We start from the raw sequence: 12401 nt of genomic DNA on the forward strand, positions 1-12401 counted from the left end.
GCAAAGATCAGGTTGCACATTTAAATTGTTTGGAGTCATGTGAGACTTCACTAAGTATGCATCTGATGCTTGGATTATTTGTTCTTTCAGTGTTTGCTAGAGTCTACTGCTTGATGATGCACTCCCGCCTCTTTTGGAAAAGTACCTTGGCAGTTCCTTGAAACCAGCTCTCCAAAATAAATATAGTAACATCATGACTGCCACTGCAGGGCTACCGCTTAAGCCATGCAGCAGTTTGTTAGAGACGGGTTCGCGGCTGCAATACCCCAAAATGCCGTACGTACTAAGTGGTTAGTGAGGTCCTTCCTCCAACCCTTCAAGGTCTCCTGATAATGGTTTAAAACGGTTTGGTCATCTTCAGCATTACTGAGAATAAGAGACACAGTTCTTCTCTTTCCCCTTTACTTACAATTAGTACACACTAAAAGTGCCGTTAAATGTTGCCCTAGAAGTTTATGGGCCATTCTTGAATGATCGGACTCTGATAACTCAGATTAATTTTTTTAAATGCTGTGGCAGTAACTGAATTCCCCCATTTGTTGCTTGCTATCCAAAAAGGTCAAACCTTGGCTAGGGAGGTATCCATTTATTGCTTCAGGAGATGAAAAACATTAACTAATAGGCAGTCCAAGGTATCCTATTCTTCCAAAGACAGGGACGCATCAGTGTTGCCCATCTTTATTCTTAGCTGAGCCTGTTAGTTCAGAAGAACTGATTGTTGATCCACATGCTGGTGTATTTCCTGAGAAAATTCAGTAACAGTATTCCTAACATATTTTCTCTGAATAATCCATTCTTATGAATGGTGTTGTGTGCCTGATCATAAAACAGCTTAATTGACTCTAAAAAAATTTAACCTGTAGGGGCATAACATGACAGGAGGCATTTATTTTCTTTTCATAGCATTTTGTTCCTCATTTATTATGATTTTCACTTGCTCCCTTGTAGTCCACATATTTTGTGTCAGCTCCTGGATGTTCCTTGAGAGTAAGAGCTACATCTTGTTTGAACATCTTTTTCTCCACTTCAAAACTCTGCATAAAATAGGCACATTGTGTGTGTGTATATGTATACATATACATATATTATACATATATATACATATACGCGTTAAGTACCATGTGTATGTACATATATGTGCATATGTATACATATATGTATATGTATACATATATGTATATATGTATACATACATACATATATGTATATATATACACACACACACACACAGTGGCTGTATATATGTATATATACACGGTACTTATTAATGCTGTTAGCTTGGATAAATTGTGTTGAATCCAAGAGACACTTTCCACTAAACGAAGTTTTATTCCATTTGAGCCATGTAATGTTTTCCTGAGTACAATATATGAAAAATTTCACCTTGTTGAACATCCTGTGCCAAAATATAAGACCACTTTTAATAAACTTAAGTGAACATCTGTTTGACTTCTTTTGGAAGAATTTTTTTGATATGTAAACTGGTTGCAAGTTTTGCTTGAAGATACAGTTGAAGGAAAAACAGCTCTTCCTTTAGATAAGTAGAATTTTTGGCTTTCTGTGGTGTAAAACATCAGCACCCAAAGGTTGAATGATCCTAAATCATTTAAATTAAATTCTTTTTTTTTTCCCCATAAGATTTACCTTTTTAAAGTAGTTTTTTTCCCTAAAATTCCTATTACATACAAGCAAAATAGAGATTATACTGCTTATACAATTTTGATTTTTTTGATAACCCTAGAACATGTGTGTTTATATTTTTAGATATTCCCCAGAAACATGACTTTTACATTTTTTTATTGAAGTATAATTAACATACAATATTATATTAGTTTCAGGTGTACAACATACTGATTTGACAATTCTTTGCATTACTCGGTGCTCACCATAGTAAGTGTGGTCACCAACTGTCACCATACATTATTATAGTATTATTGACTATATTCCCTATATGCTGACTTTTCATCCCTGTGACTTATTTATTTTATAACTGGAAGTTTGTACCTCTTAATCCCCTTTATCTCTTTCACCCTGCCCCTTCCTGCCTCCCTTCTTCTGACAACTACCAGTTTCTTTTCTGAATTTAAGAGTCTGGTTTTTTGTTTGTTTTGTCTTCTAGATTCTACATATAAGTGAAATCATCTGGTATTTGTCTTTGTTGACTTATTTCACTTAGCATAATACCCTCCAGGTATTGCACCTGACAGTGTTGCATGTGCTTCTTGCACATGACAAGATCTCATTCTTTTTTTGTGGCTGAGTAATATGCCTGTGTGTGTGTGTGTGTGTGTGTGTGTGTGTGTGTGTGTGTGTGTGTGTATGGGTGTATGTACAACATCTTATTTATCTGTTCATCTACCGATAGACACTTAGGTTGGTTCCATGTCTTGGCTATTGTAAATGATGCTGCAGTAAACATAGGAGTGCAGATTTTTTTTCATATTAGTGTTTTTATTTGCTTTGGGTAAATACCCAGTAGTAAAATTACTGCATTATATGCTATTTATATTTTTAATCTTTTGAGGAACTCCACACTGGTTTCCACAGTGGCTGCAAAAACACTGCACAAAGGTTCCTTTTTTTTTCCATATCCTCACCAACTTGTTTCATGTCTTTTTGATACTAGCCATTCTTACTGGTGTGGGATGATATCTCATTGTGTTTTTGATTTGCATTTCCCTGATGATTAGTGATGTTGAGCATCTTTTCATGTGACTGTTGGCCATATTGATATCTTCTTTGGAAAAATGTCCACTCAGGTCATCTGCCCATTTTTCAATCAGATTGTGTGTGTGTGTGTGTGTGTGTGTGTGTGTGTGTGTGTGTTGAATTGTTTAAGTTCTTTCTGTATTTGGGATATCACCTCTTTATTGGATACATCTTTGTAAATATCTTCGCCCATTCAGTAGGTTGCCTTTTTGTTTTGTTGATGATTTCCTTTGCTGTGCAAAAGCTTTTGATTTTAGTGTAGTCCCAAAAGAGAAGCAAGATTTTTAATGGCCATATAATTATTCATTGCTTGAATTTACCATCCCATGTTTAATCCTTCCCCCGTGGTGTTTCAGGTTGATTTTTTTTTTCACTTTGTCATATTTGACCCTTCTCTGTGCTGAGCCAGTCCTGCTCAATCCAAGTCTTGTCAGTTCTCCATCTGTGCCATCAGCACATGTCCTTGGCTTGTCCCCTCACTGAGGTTCTCAGTAAAGTAATGAATGCTGTCCTAATTTATGTTACTTTTAGTATATGTGCTGCTGCAGCAAGCACCAAATACATTTTAATTTTAATAAAAGTTTTTCTTCTCCTAATCATTGTAAATACCACTGCAAGCCTTATCTACTAATCATAGCACAGTAAATAAAATTTTGATTTTCAAAGTGATTCACACCTGTTGTTGAGGGTGTGGGGTATACCCTTAGGGCATCAATATCTTTGTCAGGGTTCATTATTGGTTGTAGCTTGATAATGTATAAAAGCGCCTCGAAAATGTGCAAATATATTAACAAATGATAGAGGATGAAATTATTAGCAGAGCCCAGAAGACAGAAAAATTGGAAAGAGAAATATTTTAAGCAAAGTAAATGTAAACATCTTTGTTATAAATGCTGAAGTATACATGCTAACACTCAGTGGGAAACTAATTTGCTTCTGTGAAATTTGTTTTACTCATGACCTTTTAGGGCTCTGTAATGGCAAGAGCCCACACCCTTTTCTTTGTTGCATAAAGAAAGGGTACCTGTGCTGCTGAATCACGAACCAATTAAAAAATTATATTTTAGAATAGGAGACTTTTTTCCTGTGATCTGTTTCATTTATTTGGACAAGAAATATGTTTCTTCCTGCTTCAGATTATAGAGGAAGTGAAGTGGTTAGTTTTATTGAGGAGTTGCACCTTTATCTCCTTTCATATTTCTTTTTTTTCTTTTTGGATTTTCAGGTGTTTATTTTATTATTTTGCTTTACAATTTAAATACATGTTACATAATTTATTTTGTACATGTAAAATATTATATAAAATATTATATCATGATGTTTTTGGTTTAAAAAAATTTTTTTTAACATTTATTTATTTTTGAGAGACAGAGAGAGACAAAGAGAGACAGAGTGTGAACAGGGGAGGGCAGAGAGGGAGACACAGAATCTAAAACAGGCTCCAGGCTCTGAGCTGTCAGCACAGAACCCAGTGCTGGTCTCAGTCCTTTCATATTTCTTATCTCTTACCTGGCTCATGCAGCAGTGCATGGATAGCAGCTTTAAATTTTGTGAATCGGTGTTTCAAATTCTTATGTATTTGTGAGTCTCTTTTGAATTCCATTCTATGTTTATCTGAAAATGGTTTAAAAAAATTGAATTGCCAGTTGAATAGACAGTATTGTTAGCCTGTTTTGAAATTTACCAGGACTGTCCTGGTGCTTGGTGAAACCTTCCCCTGGGCCCCCAAACTAGACTGAGCCTTTTTTCTTTATATGCCCTTTTGCTATATCATATTATATACTTGTTTCAGATTTCTGTCTACTGCTTTCCCTGTCTTTGTCAGCCTTCCCCTTGCCGAAGGCTTTATCTGGAGTTACCTCTCTCTGCCCATGATCCTCTAGAAGTTGACTCATTTTCTTATCTGTCTAGATTACTTTCCTTTTATGTCTACTCTTTTGGCCTGGATCTAAGGGGCAGCGACACCACTTATGTGCTCTTACTTGCTGGTTTCATTAGCGTGCTCTTCCATTTCCCTTTCAACTCATTAATCAAGATGAAACGCAGCATTGGCACAGTTTTACTCTGTTTTCCCTTTTGTAGCCTAAACTCCCCCTTTCCCTGTTTTATGTAGCTAATTAGAATATAGTTTCACAAATGTTTTCCGTTTGCCAGTTAACCTGAGCATTTTATTACTCTGTGAGCCTCCAACACGATCATGCTTCAGAATTTTCCTTAAAGAATGTTATTAACTGGCAGCAGCATTAGTGAAGCAACAAAATGTGACTGAAACCTCAGTTTCCTCATCGGTTAACTGGAGATCAAAAGCTTTACCTTACTGGTACCTATAAGGATTCAAGTAAATAAAGGTGCCTGGGTGTCCCTCGCTTAGTCTGTTATCACCAAAAGAGATTCCTTCCTCATTGGTATCTGCCAGCCTCAGGAATGGTTTGATGTCTTGACTGAGGTATAACTCATATGCCATGTAATTTACCCATTGAAAGTACACGATCCGATGGTTTTTAGTATATTCAGAGTTGTGCAGCCGTTACCACAATTAGTTTTAGAATGTTCTTCTCACCCCAAGGGAAACCCCATACCCATTAGCAGTCACTCACCATTTCCTTGGCAACCACTAATCTACTTTTTGTAATTTTATGCATTTTTAACCTCATGCTTATTGTATTGTGTGCTAATAGGATTTTCATTTTTCTTAAGGTACACTGAAAGTATTTTGAAGTGCAATCCTATAACTTTTAGAACTAGAAAGAGCCCTTTAATCATTTGATACTTTTTTTTTTTTTTTTTCCACAAGGGAACACAGTGATTCACCTAGGGACCTTCCTGTTCTATACCTGTTTACCAAAAAAAAAAAAAAAAAAAAAAAAAAAAGATCTTATGAATACTTATCAGAAGTTCTTATTTTTGGATATTTGCTAAAACTCTTTCAAATTCAAATTCTAGATGTGACGTATGATTATTTGAATTCTCTGCTTTAGACAACTTATTCTGTGAATACTTCTTGGACTTTTTCCTTTATTTGTAACTTTCTCATGTACAAAAATCCTATCTTAGCCAAAGTTGGTGCACTATATTGTTATATTTTCTGTTTAAATTTTCTTTAGGAACATCATTACTCTGTGATCAAGCATAGAATTTTCTAGGATAATCTATTCAGTTTTATATGTTTTTCTGTGGCATACCTGAGCGTTCTACATATTTTGTGGTAGACCACTTACTCTACCAGATTTCGCCCATCCCATGCCTCTTTTCAAGGTTTTTGTCGCTCCTTCCATCTACAGGTACAGATTAATTCTCCAATCCCCTGGCAAAAACAACAGCATGCAGATTTTAAGGTCTAGGTCCCAAGAGTCCTTGCAGCATCTTTCTTTGCCCCTTTTGAATTCGACTTGGAGAGCTTTATGTAGGAAGCCACTTTGTCATCAGGGAGAGGACAGAGGCCGTGTGCAGAACAGTGGGGCTCTAGCTGACAAAGTAATTGCCAGACCATCAGAGTCAGTCCACGGTGGATCCTGCAGCCTTTCTGACTCTCCAGCCGACTGTAGTTGCATGAGTGAGCTCAGATGACAGCAGCAGAGGAACTGCCCAGCCACCCCACAAAATGTGAGAAATTGAAAAAAAAAATGTTTTGGAATTTGCAGTGGTTTGTTAGACAGCAGAAGTTAACTGGTACATATAGGTATCAGCATTGTGGCAACATTGAGATGATTAAAGAATGTAACCCATGTAAAGTCCTTAACTTACTGCCAAGCACAGAGAATCCCTTAAGAGAGGTTGATTGCTCTTTCATATTGGCTATAGCATTATCGTTTCTAATGTCATTTTGATCACTATCATCATTTTATTTCTCCTCTCCTCTGGATATAATGTCATTGCTTTTAATGAACATTAACTATGAGGAGTTAAAAGAATTTGATGCCCTTGGTGCTAGTTGTCTAGTATCTTCCTTCCTGATTAATAAGTAGTTTACAACGTTAAAAACTATTCTTATTGTAGGGGTGTCTAGGTGGCGTAGTTGGTTAAGCATTCGACACTTGATTTCAGCTCAGGTCATGATCTCACGATTTGTGAAGTTGACCCTGTGTGGGGCTCTGTGCTGACAGTATGGAGCCTGCTTGAGATTCTCTCTTCCCCTCTGTCTCTCTGCCCCTCTCCTTGTGTGCTCATGCACGTGCCCTCTGTCTCTTTCTTCTTAAATAAGTAAAGCTATTCTTTTTGTAAAATAAAAAAGATATATAGCCAAGTGCATAAGGTGTAAATAAATGTACAGCTTATAACAAATTATAGAATGAACATTTGTATCTGCCACTCAGGTTGAGACATTTAGCATTGCTTGGACTCCAGAAGCCTGTTGGATGCCCTTTCTGATCACAGTCTTCTCTCTTACACCTATAGGTAGCCACTAGCCTGATTTCATAAGAATCTCTTCTTAGCTTTTGTTTATAGATGTCACCACCTCTGTGTGCATCGCTAAACAAAATAGTGTAACTTTTTTTGATTTTTCATCTTTATATAAGTGGAATAATATAGTATGCATTCTTTTGTGTCTAGCTTCATTTGCTGAATATTATTTCTAAGATTCTTTCCTGTAATGACTTAACAGTTAGCTTTCACTTTCATTGCTATGTAGAATTTCATTATAAGAATATACTTCTGTTAGATCTACTGTTGATGGGTATTTGAGTTATTTATAGTTTTGGGCAATTACAAATAATTCTGTCAAACACATTTATGTATTCTGGAATAATATGAGAATTTTTTGAAAATAGGTATAGGAATAGAATTTCTGAGTAATAAAGTTACAGTCACTTTTTATAAATCTCATAGAAAAGAACATTGCCAGATGATGCCAGATAGACAGTTGACCCTTGAACAACGTGGGGGTTGTGGGTGCTACCTCTTACCCTCACCGACAGCCAGAAATCTGCATATAACTTTGACTCTCCCAAAACTCGACTACTAATAGCCTCGTGTTGGCCGGGGGACTTACTGATAACATAAACAGCCGGTTAACATGTATTTGGTATGTTGTATGTATTATATACTGTATTCTTAGAATAAAGTAAACTAGAGAAAATTGTTATTAAGAAAATCATAAGGAACAGAAAGTACATTTATAATGCTGTACTGTGTTTACTGGGAAAAAATGCAGTTCAAACCTTGTGTTGTTGTTCAAGGGTCAACTATGTCCTGTATCATAACCTTTACCATATCTTCACCATATCTTTATCAAGAGGGTTGGCCAAAAAGACAGTTCAGATCAAAGGGGACAGGAGTAGGGATGTGATGAGAGTTACGTGGGCATGAAAAGGGGCCACCGTTTAGTTGAAGGGTTAGAGTGAACCTGGGAGGGAAATCTTTGAATCAATTTGGTGTCATTATAGCTGGAGTCAGTTTTTCGGGAGTTTAATGACTTTTTTTTTTAAGTTTCTGTATTTATTTTGAGAGAGACAGAGATAGCACCAGTGGGGAAGGGGCAGAGAGAGAGCGAGAGAGAGAATTCCAAGCAGGCTCAGCACTGTCAGCTCAGAGCCTGACGTGGGGCTTGAACTCACGAACCATGAGATCATGACCTGAGGTGAAACCAAAAGTCAGGACGCTTAACCCACTGAGCCACCCAGGTATCCCCCTGGAGTTTAATAACATTCTTCGTGTTATTGTCCTCCAGGTGACTCTGTAACAATGTTTTATGTTTACCCTGGGGAGGAGAAGTTTGGGCAGTGGGGGAACAATTGACTGATCCTTGGCCATATACTAATTAAAAAGGACATAGCTGTTTTAGGACTAAGATTTCCCATGTCCCTTTCTAAGAGGAAGGGAGGTACCAACACTCTGCCAAAAGAGAAGGAAAAAGAATCTTGTCAAAATGGGGAATGGGAAAAGGAAACATGCTGTTCAGCCAAATTAGAGACTCTGCATCTACTGAAAACAAGGGTGGCTATAAGAAGGCTGTGGTGTGGCATAACAAGCCAAGGCAGTTTGGGTTCCTTGGCGTGTAATTGTACACAGTGTCCTCCAAAGTGGGCCAGTGTGCTGTAATCAGACATGGTATATAGTTGAAGAATGGTGTCTGTGTGTTGTGTCACATGATCGCCCTGTGCTGCAGCACCCTGCCAAGACAGCGACATGAATTGTTCTGCATGTGCCCTGGCTAATGTCAAGAGAAGGCAGAAGGGCTTATAGCTGGGTGGGTTTTTTCCCCAGACTATCTGAGGAAGTAGAGAACTTGAGGATTTAATAAAATCTTAGTGGCATGGTGTTGGTCTTAGAAGAAAATAGTTAATTTAAAGCATTTGGATGCCAAATTAAGATCCCATCTGGGTAATGAGGGGAGGATTTAAGAAATACTGTTTTCATTTTGGGATCCTGTCAGATGGGGTTGTTTTTACGTCTGGTTTGTACATCCCAAGTTGAATAAAGTGGTGTTTGTGACAGGCTCTCTTTGAGGATGCTTTTAATATGCAGAACAAAACTTAAATTTGTCTGCTGTTATGATTTACACTAGATGTGGGGACTTGTAGGCTGTTGTTTCCACAGATGTAAAATGAACTTATTATTCACTTGCAGATCTGAGTACCTTAGTGACTTGATTTCTTGTATTATTTCTGAATGGTTCCTGAATGTATGGAATTGGTGATGGTTTTGTGCTCTTGCGGTTCTATCTTTCCTGGAGAATAAAGTGAGCTTTTCATGCTTGAGTAAACACATTGATGCATTATGAAACTGTCAGACTCTTTGAACAATTGGCATAAGCTCAATTATTCAAATATGTGACTCTTTTGAATGGCTTTTGTGTCAGCTAATGCTTTCGTACAACCAGTATAAAGAAATTTCAGTACCTTTCCTTTAAGAAATTAAATCTCAACTGTATGATTAAAGAAGTCCACAGGATTAGTTCTTTCATTGAGCACTTTCATTATCAGGTACAGCTAATTGGTAGTAGTGTCCATTTGCTGAGATTCATAGTTTATTTTATTTAAAAATATCTTGCATTTTTTGTTAAATAATTTAAAGTTGTGCATTTTCCTTATCACCTAAAATAACTTTTTTTCTTGTGTTTCCTTCCTGTCAGCATGCACACATGCTTTTTTACAGTGTACCTGCAATTTTTTCTTTTAAAATTATATCTGCATTGTAAATCTTTTTCAAGTTATATGGTCTTTTTAGTAATTATTTAGGTCTCTTACTCAGTATTGAATTATTTAATAACATGCTGATCATTTCCCTTATTTTACATATATGTTTTCCAGTTTTTCCTTTTCACTGATAATGCAAAGACATACTGTGCCTTGTAGCTCGTTTTTCTTATTTTCAGTTACTGTGTGTTACAAGGACAGATGCTCAAAAGTATTGTTATTATGTCAGTGGACTTGAAAACTTATGTTCTATGTATTGGCCAATTGCTTTCCAAATGACAGTGCCTTCTTTTTGATTATAGAAGTATATAGTCCCTGAAACTTATTAAATAGTAGCATTCTTCAAAATTATCACTTGGAGAAGCCTGTAATCTTAATAGAGACTTTTTCCTTTGTAAATGTAATTTATATTTTTAGCAAAGCACTATATGCAAATAGTTTTTTTTTAAAATCCAGTGAGCTTCATTCATAATGTGACAGTGAAGAACAGTAGCCCCTTGCACCTCCTGTCCCCACCCCAGTTTCTGACTCTTGAGAAACCCCACCTCCTGGCTTTTCCACTGATGTATGCCCCAACACTGCTAAGCTTGCTTTTAATTTGATTTTTTTTTTCACTTGTAGTTATCTTTTGATTTCTTTCTATGGAAGATGTGGCTTTAGTACTTACTGTTTCTTCTCTATCCTCTCAAAATTGACATAACGTAAAATTTGCTTTTATCAATATGTGGATATTAAACCATTACGACCAATTATTGTTCATAAATGAGTCTTAAATTTATATTATGAATATATAAGAATACTTTATATTTTTTGTTTTTTGCTTACTTTGTTTTCTATGTTTCTAACTTATCGACAAACAAATCTTCTTGATCTTTTCAAACACATCAGATAATCCCACAGATGTGCATTTCCCTCCCCCTCCAAAAAATCTTTCTTCTGTGAACCTCCCTGTTGTCTGCAGTGTGGACCAGTCGCTCTCAGGGCCAGCTGCTCAGCTGACATCTTAGAAGTCTCTTCACTCTTCATTTCTGGGAATTTCTTTTGTTTCTCTCTGTTTTGTTGATTCTCTGATTTCTGGATCTCCGATCCTCCTCCTTTGAGATTTATGCTCACATTTAATGGGTTCCTGAGGTGCAAGGAAGAGGCATTTTTTTTGAGACCACGCATGTATAAAAATGTCTTTATTTTGTCATCATACTTGATGTAATTTTAGGCTGGGAATAATGTTTTCTTGGAATTTTGAAGGCATTGCTCCATGACCTTCTTACTTTCAAGGCTGCTGTGGAGTCCATCCCCTTTCTGATTCCCAATTCTTTGTTAGACCCCCAACCCCCACCTCCTGGTCTCTGGAAGCTTTTGGAATCTTCTTGTTTCTGGCATTCTGAAGTTTTATATTTCCTGGTATTCTTCCATGTCTCTGGCATTCATTTTATTGGCCATATGGTGGACTTATCCTAACTGGAAGATGCAGTCCCCTGTATTTTCCTTTGGAATACCTGTTAGTTGGATATCATACCTTGTAGACCAGTCCTTGAATTTTCCTGTCTCATTTCTCTGTTTCATAGTCTTTTTATTCTACTTTCTGAGGGATCTTGTTAACTTTATTTTTCATTTCTTTTATTAATGCTACATATTTTTTTAATTTCTAAAAACATATCTTCTTTGAAGCTTGCTTTTTATGGTATCATGTTGCTTCATTTTCTCTTATTTCTCTGAGGGTATTAATTATATTTTTTGGTTGACATGGGTACTCTCTTGCATTAGGGGCTTTCCTCAAGTGTCCAGAAAACCTTGGTTTTGTTGAAATGACAGATCTGGGGTTGCATGACAGATCTGGGGTTGCTTGTGTGGCTCATTTGGTTGAGTGTCAGACTTTTTTTTAATATTTATTTATTATTTGAGAGAGAGAGAGAGAGAGAGAGAGCGAGCGAGCGCGCGAGCGCATGAGCAGGGTAGGGGCAGAGAGAGAGGGAGACAAAGAATCCGAAGCACTATCCAGGTTCTGGGCTGTCAGTCAACACAGAGCCTGATGCAGGGCTCGAACTCACGTACCATGAGATCATGACTTGATCTGAAGTCAGATGCTCAACCACTGAGCCACCCAGGCGCCCCAAGCATCAGACTCTTGATTTCGGCTCAGGTCATGAGCCCGGGGTCATGGGATAGAGCCCTGCATCAGGCTCCACACTGAATATGGAGCCTACTTAAGATTATCTCTCTTTTTCTCTGCCCACTCCCCTGCTTGTGCTCTCTATGTCTCAAAACAAACAAACCAAAAAACAACAACAAAAAACTAAAACAAACACCCCCCCCCCCCCAGACATGAAAGAAAGGAAGAAAGGAATAAAAGAATAAAGAAAGAAAAGCAAGAAAGAAGGAAAGAAAGAAAGAAAGGTTGATTGATTCAGACACTTGCGGGGCGGGGGGGAGGGAAGATAGTTGGAAGCTCTTTGTGCATGGGTGGGCTTGTAACCTGGGGATTCTCTGTACTGTACTGTAATTCGTGTCTGTAGGGTCTGTTCTCCTGCCTGGGAGCCTGGCTTTGGGAAGGGGGTG

The 12401-nt window shown here is 37.3% G+C and overlaps 1 protein-coding gene across 2 annotated transcripts in view; it reads left to right on the plus strand.

Annotated features, from left to right (window-relative positions):
• The window catches only part of LRRC1 (leucine rich repeat containing 1), a 134224-nt gene that overhangs the window by 37527 nt on the left and 84296 nt on the right, over positions 1-12401 (plus strand). The window contains exon 1 of one of the 2 annotated variants that reach the window (XM_045057656.1): positions 106-276. The exons of the other annotated variant lie outside the window; for it this stretch is intronic. Coding sequence (XP_044913591.1) covers positions 226-276 — 51 coding nt within the window. The 5' untranslated portion in view covers positions 106-225. Of the gene's footprint in view, positions 1-105; positions 277-12401 lie in introns of those variants that run through there. 2 annotated transcript variants of the gene reach the window in all.

Source organism: Felis catus, chromosome B2 (genome assembly GCF_018350175.1).
Source record: "Felis catus isolate Fca126 chromosome B2, F.catus_Fca126_mat1.0, whole genome shotgun sequence".
Taxonomy (NCBI): domain Eukaryota; kingdom Metazoa; phylum Chordata; class Mammalia; order Carnivora; family Felidae; genus Felis; species Felis catus.